Source organism: Molothrus aeneus, chromosome 1 (assembly GCF_037042795.1).
Source record: "Molothrus aeneus isolate 106 chromosome 1, BPBGC_Maene_1.0, whole genome shotgun sequence".
Taxonomy (NCBI): Eukaryota; Metazoa; Chordata; class Aves; order Passeriformes; family Icteridae; genus Molothrus; species Molothrus aeneus.
Genome location: NC_089646.1, coordinates 17,261,687 through 17,281,963, shown reverse-complemented (window position 1 = coordinate 17,281,963; position 20,277 = coordinate 17,261,687). Strand labels below are relative to the sequence as shown.

General features: G+C 37.6%; 1 protein-coding gene across 1 annotated transcript in view; it reads left to right on the top strand.

Annotated features, from left to right (window-relative positions):
* MYO3A (myosin IIIA) overlaps nucleotides 1-20,277 on the top strand; it is a 113,397-nt gene that overhangs the window by 16,337 nt on the left and 76,783 nt on the right. The window contains exons 4-5 of the mRNA XM_066552110.1: nucleotides 14,798-14,902; nucleotides 15,672-15,771. Of these exons, the coding sequence (XP_066408207.1) occupies nucleotides 14,798-14,902; nucleotides 15,672-15,771 (205 nt within the window). The remainder of the gene's footprint in view (nucleotides 1-14,797; nucleotides 14,903-15,671; nucleotides 15,772-20,277) is intronic.

The window sequence follows — 20,277 nt, the reverse complement described above, 5'->3', positions numbered from 1 at the left end:
GATACAGGCATGCTCTATAATCTCCCCTTATGAGCATACTAGTTGAATTTTTGCATCACTATTATATGCTGATTCCTATTTGTATAATATTCCACATAGTGGAATATAATATTTTCAACATTGCAAAAATGTTGCTAAATCTAATTGAATTTCAGTGTGAAGAAATTTAGACTCCTGCTCATATGAGAAAGTTTCTTCATATGTTTCTCATATGTTACAGTTTCTAGTAGCTTGCAGGCTCTACTTTCTAGACAACTCTGTTGTTAAAAAGTACCTGCAGAGTAGTTGATGCAATTTGTACAGATGCACAGTCCAGACTGAGTGAACCTGATTTATCTTTATTCTATGTGGAACCTTTTGTTGATCTAGTGTAATCTTCACCAGAGAAATCATGTGGGAGTGTAGAGTAGCTTGTGCTTGCAATCTGCTTCTCTGAAAAGGTGTCATTTTAGCCTTTCCCTTTCCCTCAGCCTTTTAACATGGAGAAATCATTGAATAAATTGATAATTTGTGTAATTCTGGATTTTTTGCAAAGTGGTATACTTTGAGTTTCATTGTCTAAATGTTTTTCTTTATGTTAATTGAACCTGCTCACCAGACACTGATAACTCAAAAGAATTACAGAAATATTGTCATGATGGATTATTTTGATTCAGTTGGCAGCTATGTTTACTGATTTATAATTTGCCTGAAGTGATTCAGATTTTTTACTTACCTTTGATCATTTAAAGTTAAAATTAGGAAGGAAAAAAGTGAAATGTACAAATGTCTAAATTCTCTTTTTAAGTCCTTGGGATGCTTTTACTTGAGATGGGGTTTTTTCAGAAAGAAGGAAAAAATCTTAAACCCAGTAAGTAGAAGCTCTAGGGGGTTTGAATTAAAGTAGAACACTAGTGCATCGTTTCATCTGCCACTCTTTCTGCACACATAGACAAAGTGAGAACCCATGGTTAATCAGAGTACGACATTGTAACAATTGTAAATGTAACACCATATGGAAAAAGGAATGATATCAAACTGCCGGCCTGCTATCCCAGGGTTGGGTTGGTCCATTACTATTAGTTCCCTTCCAGTAAAGCTTGCCAAGATTCTTGTAACAGGGTAAGAGCTGAGAGAGAACTGGCCAACAGTTACTGTGTCATGTGCACAGAGTAGCCCACCAGTGCAGCTCCTGCCCAGTCTCCAATCACAAGGGCAGTTGCATTTGGTGAGGTGTTTAAATGAAATGAGAATGTGACAAGCTGAGATCCCTGATAGAACTCCTTTCTGGTTTTATGGAGAACTACTAGTTCTTTAGAAGAACTACCATTCTTGAGTTTGCCTGGAGATGGAGATCCCAGCACAATGTGTATGTAGAGTATAAGTTTTTCACTCCTTTCCTGTCAGAAAAGTGACTCTTTGTAGCAGAGAGCTTTCTTCAAAGGTTTAAGCCAATAGAACAAATAGCTTTGGAAAAGGAGAACTGGATGGATAACAGAAGTCAGTTGTGATGTCAATCAGCAGTAAGCATTTGTCAGCCCTGTAGTACTGGGAGTTACTAAGGAGGATTTGAAGGAGGGATGGTGCTATGGTTTTCTGGTTTAGCTGCTCCTTCAAAGCAGAATGGAAAACACGTTGTGCCTACAGATACCCAGTAATGGATACCACTGTGAGCTGATCAAGGATAGAAGTAGATCTCTTTTTCCATAAGAAATGGTATTAGCACTGCTAAGGACTTTGACAGGTAAAGCATGCAGCTCATGTTTGATGTGATTGAGAAAAGGCAGCCAGTGTGAGGGTTCAAAGGAATAAGGGCATGGTTGGAGATGGCTGGTTAGGGATAAGTACTCATTAAAGCCAAGAGAGGAAAGTGTTGCGAGAACTCCTACATAAAATTAAGAATGCTGTAAAATACATGTACACGGCTGCATCTGGCCTGGAGTGAGTCTGCTGTGCTGTTGCACTGTTGTATCTGCTCTTTGGAGAGAGAAATTTAGCAAATCAGATGTTTCCACATGTTTGCAAATCTAACTGTGGTCACAAAGAGAGCCTTAGAGTTCATGGAATATTTATAAACTTTCCTCACGGATTCATAAATGAACAGTGACAGCACAATTTACATGTGTGTCAGAGAAAAATGAGTATCATTAATGCCCAAATTTTGTGTGGTTAATAGTCTTGGATCCTTCACTGACCTACTATATGTGAAAGAGCTTCTGTTCATGTTGCTTTTAAACATAGCATGTAATTCTAATAGAGGGGGAAGCTCACAGAAGTGCATCCTCCATATTTAAACAGCAACAACAAAAATCCTATGCTTTGTTATACAATGTCCTATCTGTGGAGTATGTTCATGTGAAGAAATAACAGTCTCAGCAAGTCCAGTTGCTGAGAGGATGGGAGATTTTTTTTTCCCTACTTCAGAGCTGAGATGTTGATAGTGCAATTTTAGGTTGCAGTGTGGTTTCTACAAAAGAGGTGCAACAACTGTCCAAAGATCCAGTTATTGGTATTTTTATTTTTAAAAAAAAGGCTAAAATATTTCACTGCTGTTGCATACCTTAACTTGAATGAGGCTTCAGCTGTTTGAGACCTGGAAGTCTGTGTGATGTAAAATATAAAGAAAGACAAGAAACTGCAACAAAGTAAATACCACCCTACTCCTCACCCTCCCCAGAAAAACCCAATGAATTAAAACAAACCCAAACCACCCATGACAGATTCTTTAACTTTTACAATCACCTCAGTTTTTGCAGTAGATGGCAATATATTTATGCATTCAATGTTGATTTTCTAAGCTATATAGGGAGAATGATAAGTTCTGTGTGCTAGGAAAATAGATCTATTTTTTTTTTTTTTAATCTAGATAATCTTCTTGACCAAGCTTGTGATGCTTTCACCTCATTCCCATATCTCAGTTTAAAAGGAGTAACATGTATGGAATAGTGGCTTGTGAAGGGTCTTGTTGTGTTGGCCATGTGGGGATGGCAGCACACTCTGACAGAAACAGATCCATCCCCTGCTCCTTTTCCAGGCACAGGCCACTTCTTCAGGGGGCTGTTTATGCCCAAGCAGGCTGGGCACAAAAAAGCAAAGCTCAGGGCAGGATGAGTAGTTCTGCCTTCTCTCTTGCTGAGAGAGTGCTCAGTGCTGTGCTGTGCAAGAGTCCTGATGTGTAAAGCCAGCAGTAAAGAGTTTTCTCCCCATTAGCTTGATCTTTTTCCTTTCTCAGCTCATGGAGTTGTCACTCTTCATAGCACCTCTCTGTGCATGGAAGAGGAAGAGAGGAGTGGCTGTCAGTGTTGTAAAGCAACTAATTCTTTTTCTAGATGTGCAAAGATATTTGGCTAAAAATATTTTCAGCCTTGGGTTCTGCAGCCTGCAAGGAAAACACAGAGCCTGGGAAGTCGCTGATCATGCAAAAGTTCAGTGAACAAATTCATGCCATTGAAGGTGTTGGGACTTCAATTGTTGAATTCCATTTGACTGAAGATTTTTTAAAAAATCATACAATTATAATGAATCAAGAAGCATTTGGGCAACACTCTCAGACACATGGTGTGAGTCTTGGGGCTGTCCTGTGCAGGGCCAGGAGCTGATCTCAATGATCCTTGTGGGTCACTTCCAACTCAGAGTATTCTGTGATTCTATAAGGAGGGGGTAGAAGTATAGACTGGAGTTGTTTTAATTGCTGTGATAGTTTAGCAAGAGTGGGAAAATCCAAATTCAGTCACTTGATTCTTTTGGTGAGGCCTCTCTGAGTAATGAACAGTGGCTGGAGTCAGCCCCACAGGAATTTGCCTTGAAGCAAGACCCAACAGTCTCTCTTTAGCTTCTAAAAAGATGAGCCTACCTGAGATGAACTAGAGACATCGCTGTATCAGTTACTTCTCTTTTGCATGAAATAGAGAACCCTGTGGTATGGACAATTTAATAATTTATTTAGGATTTTCCTTTGGCATATTTACAGTATGCTTTTGTTAGATATAGGAATTACTATATGCAGATGTGTTTCCATCTATAGGAATAAAGGCAAGCTATGGATTTCAAAAAAGCTTTGAACGGAAGTTGTGCTGTTTAATGGAATATATAATAAGAGTTATAATAGGAAAACAGATATACAGCTGTTCCTGGTATGTGATATTTGCTATAAAACAGTAATGTTTCAGGCGATTAGTATAGTGGAAAATAACAAGTTCATTTAGGTTTCATAAAAGGCTGAGTAAAGGGCAGGAAGCTGTCATTTGCCTAAATATTATTAGCTATTTTCAAATGGCATATATAGCAGAAAAATTAAACAATGGAAAATTGCTTTTTCATATTTCTTAACACAGGTCATTTTTCAGAAATGTCTTTGGTTATAATTGCTCTATTCAAACCAACACTGAATGTTTTGATCCATTACATGCCGGAATTGGGCTTGATTTCTCCATTTCTAATGTGTCCCTCTTTGCTTCACAATTATAGCAATTTTTCATTCTTGAATCATATCCTATTTTTTCAATAGCAAAGATATGTGGGTACAACTATCATTTAATGCTTCAAACTTTTACTAAATACTCATAATTTCTCTGCATAATTAATATTTCATAATACATTGTGCTTTGCACTGTTTGCATCTTTTAAATGACTGGTTATGGCCCACCTTGCTGGAGAATACTCACATGCAAAAACCTGGTTTTCAGCAACCCCTAACAATTTTTGCCACCATGCAGTAAAGCAGAAGCCCAGAAAATAGTTTTACAATACCACTATTTAATTCAGTAGCATAGGAATAATATGCCTCTCACATTCTCATATTTAACATCACTTTGCTTTCTGTGCATTTTATTTTTGAACACAATTTTTACCAAAGATGTAAAGCAATTTAAAAACAAAATGAAACAAAACAGCAAAACCCACATTTGTGTAGTTTTTGATTAGATCGAAGATAACCAGACCTCCTTTACCTGTAATGGAGCATCATTCATTGAAAGAATGCTTGGACTGAGAGTTGTTTTTTCCTTCTTTGAGGGTTTGCTTTCTGACACCTGATGGTTAGGTGCTTAAATTCAACTATGATAGAACAATTTTGCTGCTTTTGTGCTCAGTTTACATGCTGGGTCTCTTATAAAGGGAGTGACTGAAGGCAGTCCAGTGGTAGGGAGAGGGGTCTCCTCCCCATTCTTTGTCAGGCAGAGGTGGATGAAAGCTGCTGACTTAAAGGAGAAAAGTACTATAGCAAGGAACAAGGAACTGGGAGGTTCAGAAACAAGATTGGTGTCAGTGGTGATGAAAGGTTTCCTGGGCTCCAGAAATAATGCCAGCATTTGTTGCTGCTGACTTTGCTGAAATCAAAGCCTGGAAGCAGGGAACTGCCTTACACAGTGAGCAGGGAGAGATTGGTTTACAAAACACTTTAATTTCAATTCTGTCCAATCTAGTCTCTCCAAGTTAATCATTCCAGTAGTTCATTAAAATAGGAAAAAAAGGAGAAGAAAAATATGGCTTCTGAGTTTAGCATCATTTTGCTCTTATAAAAATTACCTTTAAGAAAGTCCTTTAGAATGTGCTTGCTTAGTAGGGTCCTGTGACAGAGTCCCTCAGCTCCTTTCATGTGATGTGTCCCACACACTCCCATGAGGAGACAAATTGCCTTAGGGATGAGTGGGATTCAGCTTCACTCCTTTTGTAAAAACGGCCTTTAGACAAGCCCCATTGTTTGGATCTGTGCATCCCCAGCCATGATTTCAAACTCAATAGGGAAGATTTCTATTGCAGTAATTTAAATTACAGTGAATTAGGCTAAATTACTGTCTTTGTGTAGAAACACACACATAAAATGGATTATGAGTAGTGTGGACATGGCAGTACTTGGCATTACTGTCCAAACCCTGAATAATATAGAAATGATGCTACAGAAAAGGAAGATGCTTTGAAATGTTTCTTAACTGGTGAAGAGTGAACAAAAGTAACACAGCTCCAAGCAGGAAATAAAAGCTGTGAAGTGCCTGCTGTTACCAAAGGCTTCCCTATTTGCTTAGGGGTTTCTGTGTGTGTTCTAGAGCCTCAGCTAAGGTTTGCAGCAGACAGTAGAAATAGTTCTGTCCTTATGGATCCCAAAGTTAGTCCCTGTTTTTTCTCCCTAGCCAAGGGAATGGTTTTGCCCTCTAAATGTTATTTTTACCACTGTTCCTTGTGTATGATAAAATGACGAATTGCACTGTTTGCTTTATCAAAATCTTCTTTCTTCATAAGATGCCTCTTGTATTTGCTCAGAAAGTCCTGGCTTTTTACTGACCAATGCCTCTCAGTTTTGTAGTTAGGTTACCTCTTATTTTGCAAAATGACCCTTCCATTTATTTGATAATTAAAAAATTACAGCTGTGCTATGGTGTTGCCAGGCCATGAAGCTATGGTTGAAGCTCATTCACAATTTCTGTTTTAAATATATTTCACTTCCAGTTGCTTTCCAACTTCTTTTACAAAAATTGCTTGGTACCACTTCAGCTGTATAATCTTTTGAGAAGATGTGGACAGGTGATACATTGATTTCTTCATTAGCAACTTGATGGGGATGTAAATATAACATAAAGATTGTGAAATATGGGATGGTGTTGCCAGGCCATGAAGCTATGGTTGAAGCTCATTCACAATTTCTGTTTTAAATATATTTCACTTCTAGTTGCTTTCCAACTTCTTTTACAAAAATTGCTTGGTACCACTTCAGCTGTATAATCTTTTGAGAAGATGTGGACAGGTGATACATTGATTTCTTCATTAGCAACTTGATGGGGATGTAAATATAACATAAAGATTGTGAAATATGGGATGGTGTAATGTAAAGTTTGTGTTGGGATGAACTAGAAGGGGAATTGAGCGAGGCTCTATCCATTAAACCTTTGTAATAGCACTGTCACCTTCTTGCTATTTTTTCACGATATTACAAATGTTTTAGAACAGAAAAATCCTTCTTTTGGGGATTAGGGTTTTCTTTTTCTTGTTTATGTAAAGTCTGTTTGGCTTCATTCAATTATGCTGATTTTGAAAGAAGAAATTTAGGCAATAATTGCATAATTGCGACTTTTCCATTTTGGCCATGATGTGAAGATATCTGTGATCTGACTGAGAAATTTGTGAAGGCCAGCATTGCATAAGATGAAACAGACAAACTTTTCCTCTGGCTGGCTGTCTTGTCAGTGCATGTGCATGGCAAAGAAAATGAGAAGTTAAAAACCAAACTGAAAGGAAAGAAATCAAAAGCAACAAATAAACACCCGTGAGGCTGTGACTAACACAGCCCTGGAGGTGCTGGATGATATAAGATAGCAAAATCATAAATACCCCATGGTTTTTGATCACTGGAGCAAAATAATTCAGGAAAGATGCCTGTTTCAGTAATACAATTTGTTCACGCTAAATTGAAAGCAATCAACTAAAAGCATAGAGAAACCATTGCTGTGGTTTCTTTGGGTTATGGGGTGTTTTGTCCAGTTGTTAGGAAAAACAGGAACTACAGTGCACATCTTTCTTCCATTGGAGATGAAATTAGGACTGTGCTGCAGAGACAGGAGCTGTGTAGTGAACCACTCAGCCCATTGAAGAAACTGATTTACTTTCCTGTAAGTTTTCACAAGAACCTTCAGGTATGGGTGGTAGGTGTTAAGTGCTGTCAGTGGAAGGTGCTCTTTGGCAGTAAATAATTATGAAAACATGTCACACTGTAGGCAGAGAGTAAGAATTACTGGTCACAGCTGAACTGTGAAATGGACAGCCCATGGAGCTCTTGTTTGGAGAGAGAAGGCAAAGAAAGTGACTCTGGAAATGGCTGTATGAGGTAGATTCTGTTCTGTTCTGTTCTCACAGAGATCTCTTTTTAAAAGAGGTGGAAGGAAATTTGAGTGAAAAAGGCCCCAAAATAGTTGCTTTCACTCACCTAGGAAAAGAAAGGATAGTAAAACGGCAGCAGGGCAAAGATAATGGGCTTAGAGAGAGTATGCTTTAGCTGGCTTCAGGAGCTGGTGGGTACCTGTATGTACAAAAAATAATGTAAAAATACAGGAAAATACCAGGGTAGCTGTCAGTTCTTTAAACACATTAAAAACACAATAACAAATTAGCTGGTGCAGAGAAAAACAGAAGCACAGTAAGAGACTAGTAAGAATGCAATTTCAGAATGCCTTTGAATAGGAGAAACAAAAATGGTCTCTAAAGCATTTAAAGGCAAGTTCAGAGGGTCTAATGTGGAGAGTGGTAAAGACAAGGTTACTAGAGAAATGAGATACAGGAATACTTAGTATTTGTCTTTACAAAGCAAAGAAAAATAATGTCCTAGGAAAATACAGATCAATCTTCTTAACTTTGAAACCCACAATGGTTCCAGAACCACTGTAGAAGAAGCAGAACCCAGTAACATAAGTGGTCAACTTGGACTGGACCAGAACAAATTAGTACAATGTAATCTTTTAACATGATAATGTGTCTTTTGTGAGGATTTTATGTGGTCCCATGTGACATGCTTGTGAGGAAAATGTGGAAATACAGAAATTTCACAAAAACAATAAAACAAATTACCTCTTCTTCACAAAACTGGATTTAGTTCACTTTTAGGCTGGGAGAATCTCAAGTGCGCATCTGCTTTTGGTCTGTTTCTGTTCAGTAATAACTTGAGTGATGAAAAAAAGTCCACATTAAAAGTTGAAGTAGATACCTAGTTTAATTACAGGCACATTGGGGAATAGCATCAGATTCACAGTTGTGAATAGCAGAGAAATTTTTTGAATCACAGAAGAGAGATTCATGCAAAATACTGCTATCCATAGGAAGAAGAAATGGGACATACCTGACCAGGCTGTGGTTCTGCAGAAAGGGATTATCTGTAAAGTGGAGATCATTATGGTCTGCTCATCTTTTCTTCCAAGGAATTCTGTATGCAGTTTGGGCAAAATGTGAGACAAATATCAGTGGCAAACTGAAGGCAGTCCAAATTGAGAAAATGTGGAGAATTTCAAAAGGTTAAAGCAATTAACACTGTACAGCCTAAAAAAGAGAAAAAATGGTGTATCATGACAGTAGTCTGACGGAGATAGAAATAGAAAATAATGATAATTTATTATCAGATACTGCTGAAAGGAAAGGCAGAAGTAATGCAGTTTTGTTGGAAGCAAAAAGGATTCAGTTTGGATAGCAGGAAAAATGCTCTATCAGGCTAGAGAAACACAGAAACAGGCTACTTAGAAGGACTGGAATCTTCCTCAATGGGAGATTTTTAGGAGCAAGTTAGACATATATCTGCCATATCTGCAAGTACCAGGTCTCTACACAGTGCGTATGCGGTGGACTAAGTGATTTCTTGAGATCCCTTTTACTCCTCTGCTTCTGTAATTTTATGATTACAAACCAGCAACAGCTAAGAATCTTCTGTTCTTACAGCAGTCAGTCTTGAAAAAAAGGTGCAGTCAGCTCAGAGACTGGCAGTGCTGCTTAGGAGAGCAGGTCAGATTATTGATCTATTCCAAGAACAGGGAAAAAAATAGAGATTAGTGCCTATGATGCTGATAGCATTCCTATATGTGATAACATTAAAGTAAGGTTGGACTTTCTTTCATAACTGTAATTCATTCATGACATAAATTGTGCATTGTGTGATGTGCTGCCCAGTCATTTAGGTCTGAGCAGCCTGTAAAGATAGGGAAGGAAGTAATTGTAGTTGTCCCATTGTTTGCATCCAAGCTAGTGAAGGAAGATGAAAGCACCTTGACAACTGCAGGATGCAAGCAAACAGTACCTGACAGCTTAGTACAGATGCATAAGTCAGGAGCAGTTGGATGATTAAAGGCTCTAATAGCCCCAGCAAAAGTGCAGCTGATGGTTTTCTTAATAGGGGAGCTGATACTGAATCTTCAATGGGCATCAGAATTGAGAGGAGCTGAAGAGGAGAAATGTGTAACTGGGTCAGGTGAAGAGTGACTAAGACTTAAAAAGAACATCTGCATGACTGTGATGCAATGGCAATTTTTAGTGAGATTTCATGGGTTTAGGATCATACTTTTCTATATTTATTTTTTTTTTTGCTTAAGATAGCTTAGCATACTAATAGCTCGATTACAGTGGCGCATGGTTGTGGCAGATGGGTGGGTGGAGAACTGCATGTCATCTCACTCTGAGTCTTTGCCTTTTTGAGTGCCAGAAAATCATAAGGGAGGAGCCCTTTTCTGCCACTGTAGGAGATTCCTAAGCACCTCTTTTGGTAGAGCTATGCATGGCCATCAGAGCTACAGCTCTTGAAGGCAGATTTTTAATTGATCAAGCTTTCTATTAAATTTTTCTTTCCATTGGTTTAGGTATGCAAGATTTCCTTTGTTCTTTCCCACTCTTTCTGCTTTCTGAAAATCCAGACTAGGAGCTGAATATTGTAAAATTAATAAATTCTGAACCATATAAAAGTACAGCATGGAAGGGACCTTTGGAAGTTTTTTGGTCCAACCCCTTGCTCAAACACTGAAATGTTACTGAAATGTTACAGGTTTGTCTTTTCAATTCAAGTTTGAATATCTCCAAGGATGGACATAACACAGACTCCTGTGTAATCTCTCCCAGTGCTTAACTGAGTGGGAAAATTTTTCATTTATGTCCAGTAGGAATCTTTTGTCTTGCAGTGGGGGGGTTTTTGCCTCTCATCCTTTGCTGTGTGACACTAGGAAGATTCTGTCTCTGTCTTCTCCACCTTATTTTAGGTAGCCTCAAGCCTTCAATTTACCCTCCTTTTAGTTGCTTGTTTTTGCACATAATATTTGCATTGTATTGATGCAGGCACTGAAAAAATTGTTGGTAAGGAAAAAATACCTCTAAATCACAAGGGGACAATAGAATAAGTGACTAATATTAATTTGATGAAAATTGCCCATGTGCAAAGTTCTGACATTTCTAAGTTACTTCCCTCTGGGACAGCCATGAATATCTTCCCTTCCTCTGTCTCACAGGCTGGACATTCCAAGAGTCTGTCCTTTAATCTGAGTATATTCAAAGCAAAATTGGGGCTTCCATCTGATATAAACCACAAGAAATGTTTCTGTGTATGCAAGAGAATGTGTGTGAATGTGTGGGGGTTTCTAGTGTGGGACAGAAAAATAGAGTTATGATCCTCTCCTCCCTGAAGAGGTCATGTCTCATGACAGGTGAAAGGTCATTTGATTTGGAGACTTGCTTTGACCTTCAGGGTAGGGAGCAGCCCTGGGGCAGAGCTCAGGCAGACGTGTAGCTCCTGCTCTATGGCTGTCCCAAGTTCTCTGTGCATCTGTTGTTCTTTGCTTAGTGCTTGTCATCAAGTTGTTCTGAGGAGATTTTACCAAATGCTGTAGAGCAAATGGCACAGACTGATCAGCTGCTTGGTCATGTAAGTTCACAATGTTTGCAACAAAGTAATAGCCACCAGCACCTCCCTTCACCTCATGCTTTACTGAAAACTGGAAAGATCTTTTTTAAAAATTATGTCTGTTGTCTTCATGATTTCTTGTCATCCAAGCATTTCAGTTGACTTAACTTGAACTGAGCAGCTTTACTAAGAGGCTTAACAGTGTTTTTACTGTGGACAGCATACTACTAAGAAGCAGCAGATATCATAATTATAAGCTGCAATATTTAACAACACCCCAGGAAACTTTCTGTCTGGCAGTACTGCTAAATAACATTTATCCCATAATCTCTCATTAAAGGATTGTACAAATCAAGGTTATGTGATTTTTAAAAATGATTTAGGGTTTTTTACTCCTCTAAGTTTCTATAGACTAGATCTTGATCAACATCCCCAAGGATAATTTATTTCCTTTCTACTCAGACTCCCAAGCAAGCATGGTCCATCTCTGTATTGGGCAGGAGTATTGTAACTTTCTGTAGCTTCTTGTTTTGAGATAGAAAAGCCAGACTCGTTAGGAGAGGGATTTTTTGAAGTGTGTATGATACCTCTGGATTGAGTACACATGCAGCTTGATAACCTGAGTCAGGAGAAAGAATCACCATTTCAGCTTTAGTTGTGTGCAGGTTTTAGGGACATATGGCAGCTTCACCTCCAAAAAATGCACAGTAGAGATAGGAAATTAGGGCAGATACAAGATTTTACCCATGATGATAAAAATAGAACAAAGTTAATACTTACCTGTGTCATCGTTGTCGTCATCATTCCCCCTCCTGCCCACACAGTGTAGAGCACACACATGCAGTGTCTGCCATAATCTCCTTTTCTAATTGTGGTTGTATTCCAATAATCCCTTTTCCTCCTTATAGCTGCTTGCGGTCTAATACCCAGCCTTTTTTCCCCTCTTCCTCCTATGCTGCAGGTCTCAGAAAAATATTTATTGTCTGATGTAAGAGAAAGTAGTACAGCTCTAGAACACCCTCAGCTGAGCTTTGTCTAAGCAGCCACCCTGCCCTGGGATTTGGTGGAGGGTTTCCATGGTGGTAGGGCTGACTTCTGGGTTCTTTATTTCAAGACCTTTTTAGCTGACCTTTTATATACCCCGGTTCAGTTTTTGTTTTGTCTAAAATAATCACAGTTTTAGTATCTTACCTTACCCAATATTTTCAGTAAGTTTTACCTTGCAATGCAGATATTTATCTCGTAATGAAGATTTATATCTTATGAGAGTAGTAGAAAAATTAGTTAGAGCAACATGTTAAAGAAAGGGAATATTAATATTGCTGACCCAGGCAAATAACTTCAGTATTGGCTTTACTGCCCAAGCTTTAAAGAGGGTGATTTCTGAGATGTAGTTTCTCACTTCTTCTGCCTACAAAAAGAATATATTCATTTATGCATTGGTATTCTTTACACTGAACAGGTATGCAGCTCTGTAAAGAAAAAAGATCCATCTGTTAGAGGCAAAATATAAGATGAGATAATGAAGAAAAATAATTTGAAGAATATCATATGTGTAATGTATTTCATAATTGGTTTGTTACTTGTCAGACAGTTTCAGTGCTCTGAATTCAAGAGCTTTAAATTAACCAGAATTTTCATAATCCTTTTGATTTGATTAAATATGTCAGTGATGTGCCAAAGTTAAAATGATAGAAACCCTGAAAAAAATGTCATTGTGAAAACATAACTAACTTGAAAAAGTCAGTGTAGAAGGCAGACCAGCATGGCTAATGGCAATAAATGAAATCCTACTTGGGACTCTGATCCTTATCCAGCAAAGCATTTAATCCCATCATTTAAGCATAGGAGTTCTTCCCTCTCTAAGCATGCATATTGTCCCACTTAGGTAAGGGTGAGGTTAAGTGAGTTCCAGGACTGATGCCACAGAGCTCAGCCCCTGTCAGACCAGAGGCTTTGCTGCCCTGATGGGGGAAACATCTTGCAACAAGTGTTATGTATTGAATGGCATTTCTGTAGGCATTCCTGTGGTGCAAGTTCAGAGCAGCCTAGGGGTTTCAAAGGTAGTCAGAGAATTATTGTTATGTTTGAGTAGAAAGGGATAAAAAATGCTTCTTACTGTAAGGTGCAAATATTTTTTAATTGTAGCACAGAAAAAATGTAGGGGTAAAGAAGAACAGATGAAAAATACTCATATACAAAAGAATCTGATGTCTAGAATTCTGCAGTTGAAAGGTTTTACTGGTAAATTATGCTCTTGATTTGAATATACTTTAAATGTAGTGCAAAGGAATTACTGTTTTGTGCTGCATTGTTAAAATAGCTTACATGGAAATTTAGTTTCATGGGAAAAGCTACTAGATGATAATACTGTGTAAGAATAAAAGTTTATTTTACTGTTTTATTGGAAGCAGCTACTCCTTTACAGAGGCAAATGGCTGTTCAATCAATGAGTATTGTCAGGTGCATTATGGATAGTTTAAGGGCTTAAGTGCCTACTTCATCTTTGCAGACGTGTAACTCCTACAGTAGTAGGTACCCACTAAAGTTACATCGTTGCTTATTCCAGCAGAAAAATTGTAAATTATAAAAATGAACATATGAAGTACTGCAGTCGAAACTAATCTGCTGGTAATGTGTGCTCACTATCATTTCTAGAGAGCAAGGCCAGGTGTCTTCTCCCCACATAAATGGGACAGGACAGGGGTGTGCAGGAGTCTGGCTGGGCTCTCTCCTCTGGAGACTGGGAGAGGATTGTCCAGAGCAGACTATGGCTTTGCATCTGGAACAAGGAGCTGACAGGGCTGATGCAACAAGGGCTATAATTAATCCTACACCCACAGCACACCTTGTTTCAGTGGGTGACCTTTCTTTCCACAGTGCTTTCATCATATTCCACAATGCCCATGCCTTGTGTATCACATCTCCCTATGCTAGGAATTAAGTGCTGCTTGGCAAAAAAGGCAGCTTTACCCTTGGTAGGTTTCATGCTGCGGAAATTTTTCTGCTGCCTGTCTACTGATGATTTAAATCAATTTTTTCTGTGCATAGCTTTTGTACCTGAGAATTGATGTTGCAATAATCTGCATTGGTAGCGAGTTCCACATGATGAATATAAGAAGCAATTAGTATGCCCCACAAAACATGCCTTCACAGCTAATTTATTGCATTGTAATCTACTTCTGTTTCAGTGAAAAGCAATCATGGATATAGGAAAACAAAGAGATACACTACTATACTTGTGTTTGGACAAGAAGTATTAAATACAGAAAGTAGTGAAAAATAATTGGCAAAAATTGCTGTGTATGTTGTTTGTATAAATAGTAGACTTAAGGACAAATTTGTGGTTTGTCAGTTTAGTAGAATCTCATTTGGCTACAGATATAAAAAAATACTGAAAATGAAAACCAGGTGGCTACTACAACACTCCTTAATTCCTTTTTATATTCCCCTTATGTTTTGTAGCTGTGCAATGGTGGATCTGTGACTGATCTTGTGAAGGGATTTCTGAAGAGAGGCGAAAGGATGAATGAACTTATAATTGCTTACATTTTACGTGAAGCTCTGATGGTAAGATAGGCTTTCAATGAAAGGACAGTCAATATTCAGCTCATACTTTTTCTTTAAATGAATGAAGATCATGTCCCCACTAACACAGCTCACTATCTTGTATTATAGCAGTGTTTAATGAAATCAAGGCAATGTGTAATTAGGATGGTTCTTTTTAAGCAAACAAGGTAAACAGCAGTTAATCTGTTCATTTCACTAGTAAGAGAATGGAAATTCATTTCTGACCATTGATCAATTTTCTTAGCAAATGCAGTTTGCTATCGAAATTGCTTTTCTTTTAAGAAATAGCAGAAATACCATCAAAATACTGTTCAGCCCCCTATGTCTGGATCCAAACTGTTTTTAAAGTAAAATAATCCACATATCTAACAAATTCAAACCCTGCTACAAGAATTTGGTTCTGCTCATTAGGATCAACTGTCTTTATTTATCATTTTCTTATAACTGAAATTTTACTTTCTCTGGTGGAATTTAGGTCTCAGTAGTTTTCTTTGAGTTTATGGTTTAAAGTTATTATATGTAGGTTTATAATGATATTTTCATGCTCTCATCTTAAAATTTGTATTTGTCATAAAGTAGGGCAATGAAAGAATATTTTTCCTTGTCATGTGGCAAGTGGTTTTGCAGTAAGAATGACATCCCTGTGGTTTTGGATTAAAAAAATGTTTCAAGTACTTTTCATTCTTTTCCACTACCTTGTTGTTTCTGCAAATGTAGTATGGAGGACAGAGCTGTTGTTAAAAGTTCATGTTTACATCTCGCCTTCCAGGGACTGCAGCACTTGCATGAAAACAAAACTATCCACCGTGATATTAAGGGAAATAATATCCTTTTGACCACTGAAGGAGGAGTCAAGCTTGTGGATTTTGGTATGTTATGTTTACTTATATGTACAATGTTTTACACCTGAAGTATGGAAAATAGAGTAAATAAACCAGAAAATACTGTGTTAATTCTTTGTTAAAAATCACTTGGATAACCAATGTTGCTTTTTTAAACTTGATAAATATTGTAGTAATTTTGGTAATGCTGTTTCAATAGCATGGCTAAAAAGCAGGAATTATAATACAGTGGTGGTAAGTGCCAAATGCCTTGAGGCACAGAGTACGTGAAATGGCAAAGCAAGAATATAGGATTCAAAATAAAGTTGGTGTTCAGTTCCTCCAGGAACCACACACTGGTTGAGTGAAATTAGGAGCTGATAGTAAAAAGCTTCATGTTTTATATGAGAGCATTTAAATTTAATAGGTATTGTGAAGAATGGGAGAGCTCCACCTCAGATGCATATACTTCCTTTATTTGATTTAAAACAAAACAAGAGATATTTGAAGGCAGTAGAGGAGGAAATATTATATAGGTTATCCCCACTTTCTAAAGCCTGGGAAGACAGATTTTGACAAATCTAAATCTGAGGATTGGCATTAAAAGGGTCAGTTGAAGCCTGTTAGGCCTAAAAGGATTCCTGAATGCTCCCATCTTTGGTGTCACCACCAAAAGGGAAGAGGAGAGACGTGGATAAGTGGATGCAACCTGTTATTTATCAGCAATACCACAGTCATTTGCCTAAAAGGTTATGTTTGTTTCATGTGAGGGGAATAAAAATTTGCTTGACGTTATGAACGATTATGTTCAGGTAGAACACTGCCATTTTATGTTAAAAGTAAATTTATTGGTCACTATTTTACAGCACAGCAGACAACTGTAAATATATTTAATTCAGCAGATGGAAAATGTTTGTTTTTCCTTTGTCCTCCTATTTTGTTAATGATTCAGATGTAATTGATATATCACAATTGTTTAAACTAATCATGGGATTTTAACTCTCTTTCTGGCCAGTAGGTTGTATTTGTGGAACTCTCGTGACTTCACACACAAATTCCCAAAACTTGTTAGGGTTAGTAATTATTTTGAAATGTCATGTATTTCCTTTATATTCCTCAGATAAAATCTTCCATTGAAAAATCTTTGTATTTCCTAAATCATCTGCAATATACTTACTAGTATTTTCTGGTAGTCTGGAAGTTTATTGTGAGGCAAAAATCAGTATTTTTGCACACAGACTTTTAATTTGTTGTGGAAAAAATTTTTAAGGTGCTGGAGGCAATTAGTGGATCAATGCTTCTGAAAATTAAATCACTTATGCAGATATCAAAACTTACAAGCTGTAGGGATGAGGACCTGAATTTTTTATTCCCCAGGTACTGCAATCTCCTGATAAGGCTGTAATTTAAAAATAATCTTCAATTCTTGTGGGAAAATTGTGATGCCAAAATACAGATTAGAACATGCACAAGAAACAAATATACCTACACACACATTTATGTGGGCTCAAAAGGAGCCTGCAATAGCTGCAGTCTGTCCTCTCAAAGGAATATACAAATGGCACTTTAACTTTGGAGTAGATTGATATTTTCCCTGGCTTTCCCCCACCTCCCCAGGAAGAAAAACAATCTGAAGCCAATAATGAGTAGTTTCAGATGGAATAAATTTATAGTCTTCATAAAATCATCATGGAAGATGTACCATTCACCATTCAAGCTGCTGCTTAAGGTATTCAGCTGGGATTTGTGGGATTTGTATCTTCTACTTAAGGGGATTTAATCCCACATTAATCAGATTCCAAGATCATTTTTTAGCCAGGAATGTGAGTTGATAAAAATCTCTCATGTTGGCATTGCTACAGACTGTTGTACATAAACATTTATTGGATCTGGGACTTAAACTCAGTGATCTTTTATTATACATGCCTATAAAATTGACAGGCTACAGAGTAAGAGAGACATGGAGGCATAGTGTCTTTTTCACCCAGTAAATACTCAGAGGAAGCAAAATTTTTGATTTAGGCTGAACCAATTATTAAATGGGGCAAACAAACACAAAAAATTCCAACCCAAATAATCACATCACCCTTCCTAGCATGCACACAGCTTTTCTGTGTGGAGAGGAGAACAGAGGCAGGGAACCAAGGACTCCTTCAACCACCAAACACACATGACCAAGGAAGTGAGCCTTTCCCAAGCTAAAGTTATCTGCACCATCCTCTTGCATGCTGGATGCTGATGAGATGTTCCTGAAGAAGCCTTTGCTGTCCTCCCCGATACTATTGATGGTGGTTTTCTTTCTTCTAAACATAAACCCTGTGTCTGAAACATGGGCTTGTGAAGTGCCTTATGGAACACAAAACTAGAAAAAGACCTGTTCTTAGTCTGTGTGTGCTGTGCAATCATTTAGCTTTTTTTGTCCTCTTTTTAAAGTACATTTAGGAACATTTTAAGAGTCATAAGTGAAAAAACAATTACCTTCTAGTGAATTAAATCATGTTTGAAAATGGCTTTTTTTCCTTCATTGCTTTTGTACTCTTTGAACTTGGTGTATAGTGTTCTGCCATGGTGAGTCCTTCCTGCACTGCGGTACAAACTTCTCAGAAGTACAAACTTTTCAGAAGCTCCATTTTGTGACACAATTTATACACATTGCTTTGTGGTCATTGTATCATAGGTATTTATGTATGCTGGAACCATAGTTTCTGAACACTGCACAGTCTGTAATGGATAACCATCACAACACCCTTATGGAGAAGTAAATTACTTTAATTCCCAGTTAACAGCTGGGGATCTGAAACTTTGAGAGACTGAATTGCTTGAGGTGACACAGAAAATGTAGGGAAAAGCTCTTCCAAAATCCAGGCTAACTCTGAACAGTTTGCCTTGCTAGAGGTAGTAACAGTTGAAGAGATAGATTTTGAAAGAATACCACAGCCCCACACCCATGCCTCACTCAGACTGGTTTGAAGAGTAAAATTTTTGCTTTCCCTTAAAATTCTGCTGCAATATTGTTTAATCACCCCAGTAACATTCTCGTATCTAAGAAACACCCAATCCCAATAGAGATTAATGATTATGTCAAATACCTAAAGGAAGCCTAGAAGAAAGTTGGAGAGTAACTATTTTTAAGAGCACGTAGGGACAGGACAACAGGGAATGGCTTCAAACTGAAAAAGAGTAAGTTTAGATTAGATATTAGGAAAAAAAATATCTTTGCAGTGAGGGTGATGAGGCACTAGAACAGTTTTTTGCCCAGAGAAGTTGTGGATGCTCTATCCCTGGAAGTGTTCAGGGCCAGGTTGGATGGTCTGGGTGGGCCTCTGAGAAACCTGGTCTAGTGAACAATGTTCCTGCCATGGCAGATGAGTCTGAACTAGATGATCTTTAAGGTCCCTTGCAACCCAGGACATTCTGTAACATCCCACAACAGTGCTTCTGGAGCTCAATTGCTTATCAAGGAACTGTCAGATAAAGTTTGAGTTTAAACTGTCCAAGCCACAAAAATTTTGAAATACTGTTACCAGGGATGCATCCTCTGGCTTAGCATCCATCTGGTATGATAATTTAGATCAGCAGAGAGAAACAAAAATATTTTTATTTTTTACAGAAAATGAGTACCAGCCAAGGGGATCTACTGTGAGAATGTCAGATTCAGTCTAAAAAGCCATTAAACTTCTAAATACATTAATAGTCCATATTTTCTTTGTAAGACAAGGCTGACTGAAGGCATTTTCACTACCTGAACTTTTGTGGGAATTAGCTCCTAAGCTGTTCTGATAGAAAAGCTTTGAGGTAGGATGTTCTGCCTGAGAATTGCAGCAATTAGGCTTCAAGCAAGGAATACCCTCTACCACATTATATATTTGAATTATATTCAAGTGTAGCTGCTATGTTTTCAGTATAAGATAGAGATTTGATAGAAAAATATACATTTACATTAAATTCGTTTTAGCACTTTAAAGAGTGACTGCTATGTAATCTGTTATATAGAAAGAACTGGAGTCAAGTAAGGTGTGAATTAAATTCCTTTTTTTGATAAATATTCCTAATTATATTCAGTTTCTTATTACTGTTCTGTGGAGAAAGTCTTTTACATCTGTTTCAGAACTTTGGTGGCACACAGCGGATTGATGTTAAAAAGACAGATTTCAAATGAAATTTTAGCCTCTAAAGGTGCAGGAAATTAATGTAATGAAATTTAAAGAAATTAATTTAATGCCAGATACCTTTTGAAAGTCAAGTGACAAATTTATATGCAGACTTTTCTGCTTAAATATCTAAGTGTCTGATCTTTTTTCATCAGTTAAAAAAGCTGGCCTGGAGTCACTTGAACACATAGCACACCTCATCTGTAATAAAAATTCATACATTCATCTGCATCTTATAATGTGCAACCATTTTCATGGGATACTAAGGGTGTAACATCTGCTTCTGCTGACAAATACTTGCTTCTTTGGATAGTCCCTCTCAATTCAGTTTCTTTTCTTGAAATCAGGATGCTGCGCAGGACCTTTCACACATTAATGTTAGTCTAAGCCACAGCTCTATAAT